This window comes from Pholis gunnellus (genome assembly GCF_910591455.1).
Source record: "Pholis gunnellus genome assembly, chromosome: 11".
In the NCBI taxonomy this organism is placed as follows: Eukaryota; Metazoa; Chordata; class Actinopteri; order Perciformes; family Pholidae; genus Pholis; species Pholis gunnellus.
In genome coordinates this window covers 22,525,757-22,545,200 of record NC_136538.1, presented here as the reverse complement: position 1 = coordinate 22,545,200, position 19,444 = coordinate 22,525,757, and the positions used below count along the sequence as shown (strand labels likewise).

The 19,444-nt window shown below is 43.5% G+C and overlaps 1 protein-coding gene across 1 annotated transcript in view; it reads left to right on the top strand.

Moving 5' to 3' along the window:
• ehbp1 (EH domain binding protein 1) overlaps window positions 1–19,444 on the top strand; it is a 129,384-nt gene that overhangs the window by 74,283 nt on the left and 35,657 nt on the right. The window contains exons 15-16 of the mRNA XM_079169122.1: window positions 9,310–9,457; window positions 14,547–14,710. Of these exons, the coding sequence (XP_079025248.1) occupies window positions 9,310–9,457; window positions 14,547–14,710 (312 nt within the window). The remainder of the gene's footprint in view (window positions 1–9,309; window positions 9,458–14,546; window positions 14,711–19,444) is intronic.

The window sequence follows — 19,444 nt, the reverse complement described above, 5'->3', positions numbered from 1 at the left end:
AGGCTACTTGTTACCTCGTTGTTGGCCCCAAACAAACACAAGTAAGAAAGTGAACTTATCACAACAGGAGTTTAATGTGAGTGTTGAGTTTGACATACATGTTAACGGTGGCATGTTCCCATTATTATAACTATATTTCGTAATCCAAAAGCTGCAACTGAGAGGGCAGCAGATAAAGAACGCTGTGAGTGTACCGGCTCCAAAACGCCTAATCTGAAATACATGCATCTAATCAGAAACAAACGGTTTATTGCAAAGTACGTTTGCACATACGAGGAATTTGACTTGATTGGTGCATAACGATCAACACAGTGTAATAGTGTGAGACGTCGTTTAAGAAATAAAAATGTACAATAGAAAAAACAAATTACTTTAAATGAAGTCTGTTATTGAAATTTAATTTAATTAATTTCACATTTGATCATCTTTCTTTACAGAATACAAATGTTCTTATTGTAGATTTGTGTTTGTATTAAAAGAAGAAGCTTTCATTCATATTAGAGAAATCCACCAGTGAAGGAGCATTTCAAAAATGAAATGGCAAATATGGCCTCCTATTTAGTCCACACTATGTCCTTTCCTCCCCTCCTCCTCCTCCTCCTCCTCCTCCTCCTCCTCCTCCTCCTGTCCTCTCTCCTTTCTCTCAGCAGGAATAGTTTTTCTGCAGGTCTCATTTTAATGTGGCTGCCGTTCCTTTCTTCTCCCAGCTCTCCCTTTTTTCTCTTCCTCCTCTTTCTCTTTTCTCTTGCTCGCTCTCTTCTTTTTGAAGAATCAGCGCCTAATGAAACTAAATAGTTTGGTGGGCAGTTTCTTTGGTGTGTGTGTGTGTTGGAGTGTGTGGGTATGTGTCGTGGCTGAATTGGCTGGAGTGGAGATCAAAGGCAGTCTCTAAATTGTGTGTGTGTGTGTGTGTGTGTGTGTGTGTGTGTGTGTGTGTGTGTGTGTGTGTGTGTGTGTGTGTGTGTGTGTGTTAACGAGCAAGAGAAAGACAGCTCTCTCAATTGCATCACAAGAGCTGATCAAGCCATCAGAGAGGAAAGTTGTAACACACACACACACACACACACACACACACACAGCTCTTGTGAACACATGTACCTCTCTCTCTTTCTCTCTGCTCTCCTTGTCCACTTATCAGAGGCCTCGTGATCACGTTTGACAAAGTAGAAGTGTCAAACGTTGTCCACGTCCTCGCTGTAGCCTCTCTCCTTCTGTCTCGTTTTATTTGTAAAACAATCCCAGCGCTGGTCAAATGTAAGTGTGTGACTCAAATAGTCCCAAAAATTCACTCAGAAGGTCGGAAACAAAATGTCCATGTTTCCACTGCATCTGAAGAAATGTGAACATTAGGAAAGTTACAGATCAATGAGACACTATAATACTTTATTTAATGCATATTGAAGAAATAAGCACATTACCTTTAGCTTCTCTTGTTTGCTCATTTTCTATCTCTTTACTGTTCAAGATATCAGCTACAAAACTGTCACTTAAACATTAAAATAATTTGAATACCAACTCCTGTGTGACCTCCAGGCCCTACATGCAGTCTGAATGGATGCTGTCAGTTGTAGCGGTCTTGAGGTTTGTGATGAAGATGAGATGAAGGTGAAGTTTCCTTAAAAGGTTCCTGGAAATCAAAAGGGGCCAAGTTTAAACATAGCCTTTATATAAGCAGTCATCCTGCTGTTTGGAAGCCTCAAGTCCGTCTCCATGTTGTTGTTTTTGTAGCCAATGAACGAAAGAGACCACATTTAGACTGAGGAGGAGTGACGTAGAGACGCCGTATACGTCTCTGGTAGAGACCTGTCAATCACTGTGTAGCCCCGCCCTAAAGCATCCCCTGCTTTATGGTCTGTTTGACTCTAAATGGACCATCATTTACTAAATGAACATCATGCTGTATTGAAGAAGAATTGAAACTAGAGATTGAGACCATAAACTCATGTTTACAATGTTTACTGAGGTAATAAATCAAGAGAGAAGTAGTCATTTTCTCATAGACTTCTATACAACCAGAGGAGTCGCCCCCTGGTGGACACTAGAGAGAATGCAGTTTTACACACTTTCTTCAGAACTTATTTCAGAGTGGAGACCTTCAAACACACCGACTGCCCTTTTCTTTTGCTCATAAAGGATGTTGTGCAGTTACAAGTTACCTGTGTTTTTTTTCTGTCACAAAGTTCAGCTCATGTTCTCCGTCTCTCTCTCTCTCTTTCTCTCCCTCTCTTTCTCTCCCTCTCCAGTAATTATCCTGTCTCTCTTTTAAAGGGCAAAACCTTCCCATCTGACTCGTCTGTCTGAGTGACGAGCTCCTCTGACTTTTGTCTGTGTGTTTTGTGTTTAGTCGTCTCGATGCTCCACTCTACCTGTTCTACCTGTCCTACATTACAAGTGTCAAACGCACACACACACACACACACACACACACGCACAGAGTGCTGAGGACACCACAGTTACACAGAACCTCAGATGTCAAACACAAACAAAAGTATTTGCTCAAGAAATGTCAGCTTGATTTTGCAGACACGCACCTTTTTGTTTCTGTTCATTTGTGACGCACGCTGCCCTTCAATATTTGTTCAAACAATATTCTCTATGAAAGTGTGTGTGCTGCGCTTTTTACATGCAGCGGTGTCAAAATATTATTTATCTTTTGTTATTTGCATAAGTACATATGAACCAATGCCATGGCTATAAATGGCACATTTATTTGGGCCTTTATTGGAATACACACAGGATAATGAACAGGAAAACACATACAATGATCCGATAAAACATCTTAAAGTACCTAAGTATTTATTTTTGAGATATTTCATTGAACACACACACACACACACACACACACACACACAACCAGAAACAGCAGCAACATGACACCTCTGCCCGAGGTTCAGACACACACTTATATTTAAACACACACACACACAGGTACACAGCCTGCACTTCCACGCTGACATCTCTCAGATTTGTATTTATGTGCATACGTATAACACACACACACACACACACACCCCCCCTATCATGGGCACGCACCCGTCGAATCATAATTAGGCCGTGTCCTGGTTCTTTGATAGCCATGTACAGTGGCTCTTCTTTAATTCTTTATCAAATGCATTGATCGCTGTGGGCCTCGCACGCCCATTGATCCGTGCACTCCGTCTGGAGCCAGCCGATAAGCTCCCCCTCCTCTCTCTCTCTCTCCCTCTGTCTCTCTCTCTCTTTCTGTCTCTCTCTTTCTCTCTATCTCTCCCCCTCTCTATGTCTCTCTCTCCCCCCTGTCTCTCCCAATCTCTGTCTCTCTCTCTCTCTCTGTCTCTCCCTATCTCTCTCTCTCTCTCTCCCCCCTGTCTCTCCCAATCTCTGTCTCTCTCTCTCCCTCCCTCTCTGTCTCCCCCCCTCTCTCTCTCTCTTGCTCTCTCAAATGTACCACCTTGTGGTATAATTACGATACACAAATATTTGAGCCAACAGGAAGCTTCTGTAGTGTTTTTTTCAAACAGAAGACCACGTTTCCCATAATCCTCGTTGCTTCCTGACACAAATATGTTGCTGTTTCTCTTCCACCATCATTCCTTTTTACAATAATTACATCAACAAGGATAATCTTTCATAAACAATGGTAATGTTCAACTCAACTGTTGGCTTGTTTAAGATATGAATATTAATTATGAGGCCTCAACACCTGAATAACTGATAATCAGTGCAGTGTGATGGAAACCAGCCGTATGAAGCCCTCAACTGTAGCAACAGAGACCTTTAATTGGTCAAGAATGTCTAAATATATTGATACGTCTCTGTGCTAACGGCTACGCTAACCAGGAAGCTAGTTTGGGATCTTTAGCTCTTAGTTCTCTCTCGTATAGATCAGAAGGTAGACGCATGTTGGGATGGTTTTAGGAAAAGCCAATATATGTTTCCATGTGTTCTGGTTTTAGATTAGTTGGGAATGTTAAGAAGAAAATTATATATTAATTCATGCACGAATACACATCAAGCACGTTGTGTAGCTGTGTACTGTGTTTGTCGTTGTGGTGGACGGCTTTCAATGAAGTTCTACCTGCAGCGTGTCTGGATCATCACTCTGGCATTTGAAACAATGTTTTTGAGTGTGTGATTACACAGCTATGTGAGTGTGTGTGTGTGTGTGTGTGTGTGTGTGTGTGTGTGTGTGTGTGTGTGTGTGTGTGTGTGTGTGTGTGTGTGTGTGTGTGTGTGTGTGTGTGTGTGTGTGTGTGTGTGCCTGGACAAGATAGAGACCTAAAGCACCTCTTGACTGTGAATTAGCCTGTCATGACAAATGTCTGGAACTGCATGACTGGCTGCCAGACTGGCTGGCTATCTGGGTGGTTGGCAAACCCTTTTAGATAGTGATTGTGTGTGTGTGTGTGTGTGTGTGGCATCACACTTTGCCCACGCCAGGTCTCTGTACATGACCAGTGGTGCGTGCCCTCCCTCCCCTCTTCTTTTTTTTTTTTTCTTTCCTCGCCCAGAAAAGAGCAACCAAGGCGACAACCTGCTCAGGAAAGAGAGCTTCCAGAGCGGAGAAGGGGTCCTCACCCCGACGCCAGTGCCCACAGAGGAGCCCTCTGTCTCAGCTTTGCACTCAACCGTTTAGCCTCTCTTCCCCCTGGAGGTTCCCAGCAGTCGATGGAAGACACAGAACACAATTGTTCTCGCTGTGTCCATTTAAAAAAGGGAACGTCTCTTCCTTCTCTTGAGTCTCCATTCTTGAAGCAGCGCTGCCCACTGACCACCAGCTGACACGCTTTCTCTGCTGCTGGCTTTGATCATGCAGCGATGCGGCTGGCTGGGTTTGTGGCTTTTACATCCACTGTGTTGTTAGCGTCCTGTGCTGCCAAATAAAAAGGGCTGTGTGTGTGTGTGTGTGTTTATTTTTCCTGTTGCATAGAATATCCGGCGCCACCTTCCAGAATGGAAATAGTGAGCGTGGTTATCACGTATGTTTTAGCGTGACGCCCACTAGATGGCATTTCATCACCGCTTGGTCAACAAGTCTCTCCTGTGGACCTACAAAGTTCTGAGCTATCGTGTTCCTGCAGGACAAAGATGTAATTGGGATGTCAGTGTTGGTAACAGTTGGTCTGACAAAGAGGTGGAATTTTAAACTCCCTGAACTGATGTATGGAAGTAAAGCTCCTGGGGATGCTGACTCTGCATTGTGTCCAACCTAGCTGTCTTTTGTTTGGTGAAAACCAAAACATTTGTTCCATCTCAAGTTGTCCTTTTCAGTTCCTACAGATGAGTCTGTTGTGCCTTTTGTGATGCATCTACAAAGGACACATATTCCAGTTTTAAAGCACACGAGTATACTTAACCACGAGAAGATTTGATCCCAGATCATGTCAAACATTGTTCTTTACACAACAACAAAAGCCTCTCGTCTCCCCGTCTCTCCCTCCAAACACATTCTCATGTTTTCTAATCAGCGGCTCTGTAGCTGACCGAGCTAGGCGCTAGTCACATGCATTCTTTCTATACAGCGCTAATCCTAGCCTCTGGACAGGCAAAGTCAATTTCCCATTTCCTGTCCCCAAAATGGCCGACAACAATAATGCAGTTGGATATTTTTGGAGTGTGTGTGTGTGTGTGTGTGTGTGTGTGTGTGTGTGTGTGTGTGTGTGTGTGTGTGTGTGTGTGTGTGTGTGTGTGTGTGTGTGTGTGTGTGTGTGTGTGTGTGTGTGTGTGTGTGTGTGTGTGTGTTTATATATACATGCATATACACACACACAGGCGCACAGGCACACTTAAATTGGTAGTTGTATCCATATCTGTAAAGGCCAGATTGGATATCAGAACTAGTCCATAGCCGAGAGGCAATCAGTGACATTACTGGTTATCATATTACATTTATAACAGCAGGGAGGCACCTGCATAGACAACACAGTAAGACAGAAGGAAGTGAGGAAAGACATAATGGAAGAAAACGACACAAAGTATAAAGAAGAAGGAAAGACTGAATTCATTTTGTAATGTCATGACAAATTGCCACAATCCAGCCGTATTATTGTCGGCATCTGACTCAGTGATTAGTACCCCACCCTGGTCAGCCGTTAGAAACCTGAACCTGCAAATGCAACTTTCTTCAGAGGTTTTTAGTGAGTTCCAGTGGCGGCTGGTCAATAGAGGGCGCCGCCCCACCTTCAGCCACAACAAATAAAATAAATAATAATAATAATAAACTATACAAATTGTCAATATTTGGGTTTTTGAAATATGGAATCACCCAGTAATATGTGTAAAATATGATATTTGCAGTAAATATCTGCTTTTCCTGTACGTCCTCTCCGCCTGTCTGGTCTCAGCAGCGCTGGAGAAACTGCCCAAAAGAGGCGGGTCTATGAAGCAGTTTAGCTAATTGCTGATTAAAGATATAAATGTGTGACATACAATTTAGACAATTCAGCGTCCTCAAATAAGCCGTCCGAACTAGTCTCTACCGGCGAGCGCGGGCGCTGCTCCTCCAAGACCCGTTTGGTGGAGAAACTGCAGGTGAAAGAGCTGATCCCAGATCAGCCTGACCTCTCAATCAGACAGCAGACTAGCAGTACATGCAAAGTAGTAATGCGTGTTTGATGCCTTAATTCTTTTGCGTTAAATCATAAAGGGATGTTTGCTGAGATTGATTGGATGTGGCACAGCCCGACCTAGAACATGTTCCACCAGCCGCCACTGGTGAGTTCTTTGTAGCATGTTTCTTGTTGTGAGCTGCTTCCTGTCTGGATCGCTCCTCTCAACTTTAAAACATGTGATAGTTGAGATCCTGCTGAAGAAAACCATCCTGAGCCACTTGTTTCTACCAATCTCTGAGCTTCCATTTAGATTTTAGATATGAGAGAAAGTAGTTTATAGAAACAGTAAAACAAGGAGTGCCTGTCCTATGGTGTTCCACAGGGGTCAATCTTAGGCCCTCTATTGTTTCAACACATATTTAATTCCCACCGCTCCACTGATGGTAATTTGCTATATTGTTGGCTAAAACCAATGATGTATTGAACTATAAAGTGAGGAGTCTCTGTTCAGTATTAATGAATCTTGAATAAACAAGTGTACAGCGCTCTGTCCAGCACCAGGACTTCAGGGCTCTGCAGAGTCGAGCATGTTGTCTGCAGACGGCGGCTCTAGTAGTACTAGTATTTATAAACCCTGGTCCTGTATTCTAGCCTTTCTGTTGAATGTTATCGTTTATGTGAACAGGCTGTAATTGTTTTATTTGATCTGTCAGTCCCCTAATAATGGGCCATGGAGTTCTCTTTGTGGATATAAAGCATGCTGCAGGTAATCTAGTTGTGATGCTTAAACCAACAAAGAAAGTTTAAGGAAAAGTACAACTCACAATTTACTTTCAAATAATAATTCCCTCCTTTTTGTTACCTGGATTTGTGCTGAGTGACTGCAGAGGAAGAAGTTTTGTTGTGCTTTGACACTCAATACTTTCCTACAATCAGTATCAACTCGATCCTGTCCTCTCTTTATCTCTCTTTCTGTCTCCCTCTCTCTCTTTATCAGTCTCTCTCTAAGGTGTGTTCCCTTCTCCCTGTGGGCATCCCCTTGGGCTCTCACACACACACACACACACACACACACACACACACACACACACACACACACACAGAGTGCATTAGGGTTGCTGTCATTTACAATACAGCCCCATTGTCCCGGCCTAACAATGGCTACAAATAAACAATTGACATGGAAATGGAGAGATGTAGCTCATTAGCGGGCGCTGCTTGTTTTGTTAATGGATAAATGGGCGGCTTCAATGGGCCAGCCCTAAAACCTGCCTCAATATGGAGAAGCCTGATTAACAGGAAACCACAGGGAGGGAGAGCAGCGACAGAGAAATGCAGCTTCCATTCTCCCCTGGGTCATATGTGGCTGTGTATGTGTGGGAGGAGGGAGGGTGGGGGGTGAGTTTTTAGAGTGTGGAGGTGTGTGTTTAGGTTTATGAGTGCAAGGTGGAGTTTGTGTGCCTCTTAACTTCTGTTGTTTTTGTCACAAAGCCTTAAATCTCACTCATAGCCCCCCCCCCAAATCTGCTTTTCAGAGTAGATTTTGTGGTCAAAATTTCCTTGGACATGTGTGTATTTCAGCCGGGTACCGCTTGTTCTTGCGGCCTGTGCATGTGAGTGTGTGCTTGGTTTGCTCCCCAGTTAAGTGTTTGTCAGAGTTGACATCATCAACGTGTGTGTGTGTGTGTGTGTGTGTGTGTGTGTGTGTGTGTGTGTGTGTGTGTGTGTGTGTGTGTGTGTGTGTGTGTGTGTGTGTGTGTGTGTGTGTGTGTGTGTGTGTGTGTGTGTGTGTGTGTTATCAGTAGGATCAGATTGGATCGGCCTGAAAATGGCATTTCTGCCATTACTGTGATGGTGACGGCTCAATACTGTATGTCTGCTGCCAAGATGATGTTAGTGTGTGTGTGTGTGCGCGTCTCTACACTCCTAACAACATAATGCACTAAGATGTGTTCAACCATTTTGATAGCAAAGCATCTTATAATGTATGTAGTGGTGGTTGAACGTTTGATTATGTGTGTAAATGAAGGAGTAAAGGGTCTTATCTATCTACAGTGTGCATTCATAAAGTAGTCATAATGGAATAATCACATTGAAACCGTATTATCATTGATAGAATGATATGATCATTATATCCAACAGAGTGATACAACTTCTTCCTTCACATCATATCATTAATTTAAGTTATGAAATGTACGGCTTTAGATCAGGACCGTCAGTATTTGTATGAAATATGTTTAGAAATATAAAGTCGGCCGGGTTTAGGAGGCTACAGCTGTTATTTCAGTGTGTCAGATAAATATTTAGGTAAATGTAAGTATCAGATCAGACTCTGTATTGACAGATATTAAAGGAATACATCAGCCAATAAAATGACCATTTGTATATCAGAATTCTTGAAGAAAACTGTTTTTCTCTCATGCCTCCACGGAGAACAAAGGATCAAAAAACAAGAGAGAAGTCTTGATGAATTTAAGTAAATAGGGGTCGCTTTTACCAAATGCTAAACTATATCAAAACATCATCTTACAAACTCGCACACAACTCGTGCAGAATACTCAAACTCTCATTTATCCTCACGTCACTGACACGAGCATCTTTGCTGAAATCTTTCTATTTAAAACACTTCAGACTCTCATGGACAAGTAGCCACAGTGAGGTTTATCTCACATTTCATCTCAGAATGTGGTGTTATTTCATCATGATTTCTTCTCTGGATTGCATAATGTTCACCTGAACAACAGTAACTGTAAGTCTTCTTCTTTGTGTGTGTCTGTAGGAGCGTGACGCAGAGCGGCGACGACAGCTGAGAGAAAGAGCCAGGCAGCTGATCGCTGAGGCTCGATCCGGAGTCAAGATGTCGGACATGAGCCTGGACGCGTGCAGCACTGAGAGAGGCAAGGGCAGCAAAGCTAGTCCTGCAGGAGGTCAGCACACACACACACACGCAGACACACACACACTCTTACACTTTCTTTATCCTCATGAATATACTTCCTGAGTTTGATTTTTCTATTTTTAAAGGCCTCATATTAACACAAACACTTGCTAACAATCATAAATCTCGCTAACACTCATTAAGGACAAAAGAAAAAGTCACACCAGCACGCTGTCGACACACACACACACACACACTTCCTTCCATCCACACATGCTACACGACTCCCACATTTCCATTATGCTCTCTAAAGGGGTTCTGCCTAATCCTCAGAGAGAAAAACACAAATGCCATTTTGACGACGGCCGCGGGTCTAAAAGATGCAGCACCCTCGTATTCAGAGCGGCAATTTACCCGACGACTCCTCCCTCCTCTCTTTCGCCCTGTAATTGTTAATCAACACAACACATTGTGCGGCCAAATTATGCGCCAAATACCAAACACTTCTAATAATGGCTTGCAGGGGTAGCGATGGCCGGCGCGTCGGCTTCCCACTGCTTTCCATTTCCTTGGAATTGGGGTTATTATGATAATAACCGTTATTAGGACTCTCTCATTTGTTTCAGATTCCTTCACATTACACCCGTCTTAAGATTGTTCAGCTCAGGTAGATCGGCCGCGCTGCATGCAAATGAGTGTAGAAGGTGACGAAGGGTGCGAGCAGAGTAACTATGATCGAGGAGTGAAGAGTGCTCTTGAGACGAACAACGTTGAGACACGACCTCGTGAACAATAGTTTTTGTCATCGATTAATCTGATTTTCTCGATCACTGGTTTGGTCTGGAAAAATATATATTATGTATATTACGTCCTAAATAGTGCAAAAACATGTGATACGGAAACATTTTCGCAGAGTCAATGTCGACGTAGCAAACATTTAACGCACACGACTGATCAGCTGTTCCTGGATATGCTCATAACCAGCGAACGTCTTCGTTAAAACTCGCCCAATTCAAGCAAATTCCTGAAGACCTCACTCTTCTTTTCCTCTCTTGATGGTCTGATTGTTTCTTCTTCTACTGTGTTTACTGGCTGGTTACATACATGTGAAGCCTACAGCAACAACTTCTGACAAAAGTCTATTTGCGCCTAACAAGTTGACGAAATCGTGTCTGATTCGCACTTTTCCAAAGTTTCAAATTGAATGGAAACACGGCTGATGTTACAGTCCAAAAACCTGATTTTATAGCTGAAAATCTTCATGATTTAGAGACTGGAAGCAGAGGATGAGGTTTGCTCAAAAGTTACTCAAATGGTTCATCGATCATCAAAATAATTTCTCTGTCGATCAACTAATCGATAAATCTCTGGTGACGGGATTAGAGAGCGGCGGGTTCCTGAGATGAGCGAACAAATCTAAAACTTTTCAACACAACCAGAAGGGTGAGATCAGCGACAGAACCAACGGCAGCGGGGACAGAACGGAGGGCTGCACTTGATTTATTTGCTCCTTCAGCTTTTCTGAATTGGACTAATTGTTGATCTCATTAAAAATGGAGTTGGAGGAAAAGAACGGAACAAGAGACGAGGAGGAGAGAGAAATGCTGTTGGCTGTGATACACAAGGCCTGCCGAGCAGAACGGCTAATCCTAGCCCCCACTCGCTCTCTCTCTCTCTCCCTCCCTCCCTCCCTCCATCTCTCCCCTCAACACCATTCACGGCCCTTTAATGCAGCTCGGGCTGCCCCCTCCAAGTGAAACTTTCCAAACTCCATCACCATGGCCTCCCCATTAATTAGGCCCCAGCCAGCCACGCAGGAGGAACGGCGCTTGCGAGCACGCTTCGCATCGCAGCTAGCAAATTAGAAAAAAAAACAGGAAATGCTGTTATTTTGATTCTCTCTCACTCTCTCTCTGTCTGTCTCTCTCTCTCTCTCTCCTTCTCTTTGTTCTCGGCCTCTCTACCCACCAAGTAGTAAGTAGCAGAGGAGGGAGCTCCCAATGTCGGACGCTGTTTGCTGATTGTTTTGTTTTAATCCATGGTGGGTTATCCATGCAGCTAGAGCTGCTCAGGTCTCCATTTGAGTTTCTTCTAGCATGGGGTTTTCTTTTGTTCTTAATGTGGAGACGCTGTTGTTTCTACTGAGCCCCTCAGGAGACTTAATGGAATATGTGCTTTCATGTTTTTTTGTGGTGTTTTGGTTTGTTTTTTTGTTCGGCCTCTTTTATCCCGAAATAAGAAAAGGCAACAGATCTCTGAATGAGGGGAATTAAACAGAGGCTCTCGCTTTCACTTTGTGTGTCAGATATTTGCTTGTTTCTCAGGTTTAGTCTGCTGCCTTTTTTTATACCATGAGTTTGATTATACATTAGATTTATTAGTTATTCTAAGGATTACGGGTCACTTCCTCCCACAGATTAGCGTGAACACAAACTAACCCAGATTTTCTTTCTGCTCTCATTTAACACCCGTTCTTTTACTTCTACTCTTTCCTTCCTTGTCTGCTTGACTCCCCTCCTCACCCGCAGATGTTTCGATTGCTCATCATGAGGATGATGGTGAAAGGGGTGAGGATGAGGAAGAGGGGAGGTCTGAGGAGGAGCAGCTCCATGGTGGTGGTGGTGATGATGATGATGATGATGATGATGATACTGTTGCTGCCACATCTGCTTCTGCGCTGGTTACTAACCCACGGCCGGTGGAGGCCTCTCTTCCAGCCACCTCCAGCTACCACCTACCCCTGGAGCTTACTAACCCCACCTCTGAGCTAACTTCTCTGGGTAAAATCACAGGCTGTGTGGTGCTGCATGGTTCACTGTCATGGCTCTCTAACTAACTCATCTACCTTCCTTTCCTTCGTGTGTTTCCTACGTATCCAGAGGTCAGTTCTCTCATGCACCTCCACCTTATCCAGAGAGCACACCTCCTCAAGCTCTGAACATTCACAAAGCTGTTTGTGCTCAACGCGCTGGTTCGTTGCATTATTCTCCGAAACGCCAGAGTGTGTACAAACAAAATGTGTGACGAAGCTGGAAGAGTGTAACACCATAAACTAGCAGGGATTCACTGTAAACTCATATTATTGGTATACTTTACTGCTTTTCTACAAACACTGTACATTGTTGTTTTATTCCCATTTTCCTTTTATTAGAAACTTTTTTTTTAAGTAGTAATTAATAAACAAAAAATAGAAATGATATCTTCAGGACAGCATTTGCTCCAATCTTCAGAGGTAAACTAATTACTTAGTTTTGTGTTTATTTGCTTTCCTCGGTGTTACTGCCGATGTGAGATAGGTGAGAGGAAAGTGAAGGACGAGAAGAAACAAACATGAAAACAGACACATGCTTCCTCCGGCTTTGAAGTGCAGTATCTCTGCACTATTGGTTTGGGGGGGGGGGGGGGGGGGGGGGGTTGGCATCGTTTGTGCGTTTCTCTTTTTTCTTCTTTGTTGGTGGTAATGTTTTTATGTAGTCTTGAAAGAATTAGGATGGTGGTGATTGTAACACTAAAGGAGCTTCATCCTGCAAATGCTCAGTTTGTTTTCACCCGCCTCCTCCTGTAAATCCTCGTGTGTTTGTGACAAAGTTCAAGAGAGTGTGTCTGCGTTTGGCATCTGTATGCATGCATCATGGGATGTGTGTGTGTGTGTGTGTGTATGTGTGTGTGTCACACGGAGGGAGGTGACACATGAAACGGTTGCCCTCCTGTTCTTTCATCTTCTTTAGTGCAGTGGTCTGGCCTGGCAGGGGAGCTGTGGTTACCATTCCCTGGAAAATAAAGCTGTACGCCGCTACTGGGAGAGGGAAGCTGAGAGAGAGACTGAGGGGGGGGGAGAGAGAGACTGAGGGAGGGGGAGAGAGAGACTAAGGGAGGGAGAGAGAGAGAGACTGAGGGAGAGAGAGAGAGACTGAGGGAGGGAGGGAGAGAGACTGAGGGAGAGAGAGTGAGAGAGAGACTGAGGGAGGGAGGGAGAGAGAGACAGAGGGAGAGAGGGAGAGAGAGACTAAGGGAGGGAGAGAGAGAGACTGAGGGAGGGAGAGAGAGAGATTGAGGGAGAGAGAGAGAGACTGAGAGAGGGAGGAGGAAAGATTTTTTTTGGCAGTCTATAGTTTTGATGAAAATGAACGTGAAAGGTGTTTTAAAGGACAATATTATTTCAGCATTAATGTGAAAATATTATGGCTCCTAAAAGTTTATCATCAGATCGTTTTGGATAATTTTTTTTTTTTATTTGTATCTTTTAGTTTTTAAACTATAAACAAAATTCTGATTTTGTGCAAAGTTGGTTATGGTTCTAACACAAGATGATACGGTAGTAAAAGGTGATCATTGGAATGCAGGAATTAAGAGCAAGATTCAATGAAAAGTCAAATGTAAATCTTTGAAGAATACACGCAGTTGCCAGTTTATTAGGTATGAGGTCATATTTGGGAATGCACTAAATATTATAAACTCTTGAGAATGAGACAACAAACACGGCGAGACCTTACAGGCTTCCATAACGCGTCTTCTTTCAGACTAGTGGACAGAAAACGTTTATTTTATTTCTTTGTCTTTTTACATCTGTAGATTTCTCTTAAATTCACCAAAAGTTACCATTAAATAATGCCTCATTTGCATATTTAAACATAACATTTATTCTTTTAAAACCTTTGAAACAATGTTCAGTTTTCTGGAAATGTTTGCAAATTAGCGCATATTTAGTAAGATAATGCTTCATTTACATATTTAAAGTAAACTTTTTTATACCCTATTCACCTGTAGTCTCCTTTTTAAAAAAGGACACATGCTCTCTCTCTCCTTCTCCCTCTCTCCCTCTCTCCCTCCCTCTTGCCCTGTGGTTACCATAGTGACAGCCTCAGCATCACTCTGCAGTACAAACAGGACTCGAGGCTGCGTAGTCGTCCAGATCTCTATCTGTCTCGCTCATCATACAGCGTACTGTATATCCCTTCACACTCATGTGTTTGTGTGTATATGTCTTCCTTATCTGTGTGTGTGTGTGTGTGTGTGTGTGTGTGTGTGTGTGTGTGTGTGTGTGTGTGTGTGTGTGTGCGCGTGCGCGCGCATGAATGCAAACTACGTTGTCTCACCTTTCCAGTCTGTACTCATCCTCTCTCTCTCTCTCTCTCCAGGTACGAACAGTAAGCATGTGGATCTGAAGCTGAAGAAGCTGGTGGAGCTCAGCCCGAGAGGAGTCTCCTCCCCAACGTCCCCGTCCTCCACCTCCTCCTCGTCCTCCTCCTCCACACCCACCACCTCCTCCACCTCCCCAGTCAGCCCTGCAGAAGGACTGGAGGTACGCACGTACTCACCCCTCACAAACACCCATCTTTATTTTCTGTCTGTCTCCCCACCGCTCTTTTCCTTTTATCCCTCCTCCTCCTCCTCCTCTCCACACATCAAAGGGTCAGTCCAATCAATCAGGTCCGATTGACCCCGGCTGTCGGCCGGCTGACCCTGTGTACACATCAGTCAGACGGACCGCTTCATGTGAAACTGTCGCTTATCCTCTCGTGTCCGTATGAGTCTGTCTAAAGCCACGACATCATAATGCTCTACATAACACGTAGCAGTCCTCTTCTATTGACTACGACCTTTTCACACGTCTGTGTGTGTGTGTCAGTAGGTGGAGAAGGCTACATGCGTCTGTCTTCTGATGTTAATATTGAGTCAACAGCAAGTAGTCGACCAGTCTTAACATCTGTTTAATTGATTTTAAATGTCAAGTGGTATAAGGTGAGTGTGTGTGTGTGTGCGCGCGTGCGCGTCTGTGTGTGTGTGTGTGCGTGTGTGTGTGTGTGTGTGTGTGTGTGTGTGCGCGCGTGCGCGTCTGTGTGTGTCAGTACAAGTGAAACCCTCTGTGCTTATGGCGACACAGGGTGTCTTTGATCATCGATTCACATAAACACCCTCTTGTGTTCAAAGCCTAAAAGGCTTAGTCCTTTATGGCCGTGTGCGTGTGCGTGTGCGCGCGCGTGTGTGTGTGCGCGTGTGTGTGTGTGTGTGTGTGTGTGTGTGTGTGTGTGTGTGTGACCCTCACAGAAGAAGCATCACCTTTTGATTGACACCTATCCACTACACCTCACCCCCACAAACAAAGTGTGTTTTTTGGTGTCTCGTTGATATTTGGGATCTCGACAGTGAACTCTGAACTTGTCCAGAGTCAGCAGCTGACATGTCCGAGGCATGAATATGAGTATATGAGTATGAACTAGAGATTTTATAACTGGTGAACGTTGTTTTGTGTTTCTGTTTAGAATATTAAGATATGAGTCAGCTGATGAACAACAGTGTCATCTAATCAAACTAATCATCACCGTCTTATTATTATTTTTTGCTCCGGAGCTAAAATCAAGATCAGCTTCAATGTGAGACTTTTTAACTGTGAGCGTTACGTCCACACAAAGAATACTTCTTCTTCAAGTCTTATTCATTTTCTAAGTGTGTTATTAGAGACGGTAACTGATGACATTTTATTGATCGCAGTGCCGTCATCGATTCTGTTTATCAGTCCGATTCTTTATTGATTGAAACACAGTAGGCCTGCACATGTTTTCAGTGTTAACGCTGTTTTATTATCTCTGAACACAGTTTAAAATCCGCCCACACCAAGTGACTGTCCCTGAGCCGCCGAGTTAAACCCCGGTTCAGACGGCACGGGAACTATTTTAATGTTTCAGTTCATTGTGAAGCTGTTGCGTTCTTATGTTGAAGTAATTCATGGGAAACACTGCTCCTTCTTGTTGCAAGTTTCCAGCAGCGTAGACACAGAGTTAGACACCATGACCACAGTCTGTGTATAAGAAGTGACGTAGTCATCGTGACGAAGTCATCGTGACGTCACCCGTTAGTTTGTGGACTGATGTTTGGAATCCTCGAGTTCGGCGATTTCGTTGTCGCAATCTTGGATTACGGCCGTCGCCATGTTGTTGTTATTTTGCATCAGATAAATGGAAGTTACCGTATTTAATGAGGAGGAGTGATGTAGAGACGCTGTATACGTCTCTGGTAGAGACCTGTCAATCACAGTAGTCCCGCCCTAAAGCATCCCCTGCTTTATGGTCTGTTTGATTTATAAACTCATGTTAATAATGTTTATTGAATTAAATATTGAGCCATTATTTGTAATCTGACGTATCTCCATGTTGGGGCCATTTATTGTCATATAAATATGAAGCTGCAGGAAATGTTATATACTATATATTTGTATATATATGCAGGTGTATGACTTCTTCTGTCCTTTAAAAAACAAAACAGCATAAACTTGTGCCCGGAGGATTGGGCTTCCCAAAAGTCCTTCAGGCGGGTGGAACGACCTGCAGGAACATCACACACACACACACACACACACTCTCTCTCTCATTAGTGATTGTGTGTATGCGCAGCCTCGGTAGCGCACGATAAGGGCATGCGGCGCTCAGCAGACTGCGACGTTAGTCACGCAGCCCCCTGCATGCACATTCAGACTCACACACACCAAAAGCACCGAATCACCGCCGCCACAGCGATGATAGCAGCGATAAGAGATAAAGAGGAGGGAGGGAGGGGACTCCCCAATATCTGCTTGTCCCAGAGTGTAAAAGGGAGACAGGAGTAGCCAAGTGGGCAGGTGTTATCTCTCTCTCTCTCTCTCTCTCTCTCTCTCTCTCGCTCTCTGTGTGTGTGTGTGAGAGCTGCTGAAGGCCAGTAGAGGTGTTGTCTTTGGTCATTACCACGTTGGTGTGTTAGCCCTCTGGTTGTCGTCCAGTGAACACGTCAGATAGACAATAACTCATAATTGGGGAGACGGCCTCAGGCCCTCCAGGGATTTAGTCTTCTGCTACATCAACAGTTCCCTGTAGATTTTTGCAGCGGTTTGCAGTTTTTCATCAGTCAACACACTAAAATGTGTAAAACAAACAAATTGTTCTCCTGAAAATATGACAAGGACAGCACCATTAATCCAATAAGTCCTTTGACATCCAATTATCAGTGTTTGTTATTCCAACTTATTGTACTGTGAGTACGTAGTTGAGTTAGTGGCTGCAATGAGAATCAAACTCCAGACCCAACAGTGTCGATGTAGCTTCTCCTGTGTGACTTTAAGGGTTACTTTGGTGTTTTCCAACCTTTTTTACCATGTTTTTGTGTCTAATGTGGACAAAATATAATTTAAATTGGTCCAGTATCGAGGTAGAACGCTACGGTGCAATGTAATCCTATCGGTTTTATTTTTAACTAAGCACCGTTAATGTAACTCCACTAAAAGTGTTCAGGTTGTTATTATAAGTTAGAATACGTTAGATTTCTTTCTTGCTCTCAGAGAAACGGAGACTTTGAGAGACATCTCATTACGTGATATTTGCATATTCATGTTCTTCACAAACAGCCTTTAACGTTACATTCTGGCCCTGAACAGCACGTTTTTGTGATTGTGACTTTATTGGGAGATGGAGAGATTTTATTTTAGGCAGTTGGTAAAAAGCCCTCCGACTCTGAGAGAAAGCTTTTATGTGCCGAAGTTTTTCTCTTCTCTTTTCCTGCAATCAGTGATTTAAATCTTCGGCTCTGGTCTCCCTGGCCGCTGCCCTCACATGCACACGCTCGCACCCCGGCTCTGGCTTTATGTTTTAAAATGTTTAATTGGGGCAATTTTGTGTCTCCAGCCCTTTCATAAATAAATTTGCCTCGATTTTTGACTTGACGTGAGGTTTTAAAGCGGCTGGTGGAGAGCTGACGGACTAATAGACCAAACAAAGTGGGAGCAGACTAATTGCTGACATTGTTTCTGAAAGTCAATAATCTGAAGCTACTAACAGCTCCCCGCCCACACTGTCTCTATTAGCTCTCCTCGCTCTGCCCGCCCTGCTCCCACTATCTCCCTCCGTCTCAAGCAGTGGAACGTGTTTCCCTAATTGTCGACTTTATTACACGTTTCGCCGTCTTATTAGCGTCGCCGCGGCGTCACTTTTTAGCCTGGAGTCGGTTTCTTTTCCACTCGGCTTGGCATATTTGGAGGCCCCCGGTAATAAAGCATTTCCACACGCCGTTTTGTTTTTTTTTGATAGTGGAAGAAGTGAGCGTGTAGCTTTTTAACACATGTTCACTTTGAAAACAATAGCGTTTTCTTTCCCTTTTTTTTTGCATTTTGCATAATCTGAATATATTTTCTGGCTCTGGGTTTTGTTGAAAGTCAAGTTAATTGCCTGCTTTTTGTCTCTCTCATGAGTGAGGGAGAGAACGAGAGAGAGTATCTCATGGCCTGTCAGTGAGTGTGTGTTCGCATGTGCACTGATGGTGGCGTGTGTGTGTATGTGTGTATGTGTGTGTGTTTTGGTCCCAATAATCACAGAGCTGCTGTGAAATGCTGAACCGGCTGCCTAATAACAGCCTGAGAGCAGATCTAAGTGGCTGGTGGAGGCTGACAGAATAATAGACTAATCGTTGACATTGTTTTTATAAATCAGGAGTAATTGGAAGTTTAACCAGCTCCCTCCGTTTGTGTGTTTACTGTTAATCTTTCTACTGCAGCCGTCGTTTGGAGTGGATCTCTGTTTGTGCACTTCTTGTTCAACATGTTGATCTGTAGCAGCAGAACCTCACGTCTGCACATGTGCACTTAGATTTATTTATGGCCCAACATGAGATTTGACACCGAGCTACCTGTTTACCATAATTATCTCGACCCTCTTCTTCATTCAAAAGTATTAGAGCAACACCAGAAATACTGTGGACTCAACTTAAATATAATTACAAGTAGCTACCGTTGACAGCTCCTGTTTTTGATCATTTACTCCCATTGAAGAATAATTAGATCAGTGTCTGATTTACTAAACAACAACCCTTTACCTAAAGAACGAATGTTAAGTTTCTTTTTGATGCCTTTCCCTTACACTGTAGTGAGAAACATGAGCTTCTCTTTCACTTGTTTCTGTGTTTTCAGCTGAACTGCTGCTAAGTTTCAAATCAATTTATTCATGATTTTTATCCAACATTCAACATTGAAGCTGGCTTCATGATCACACTGAACTGACGTGATCTGGAATGTGAT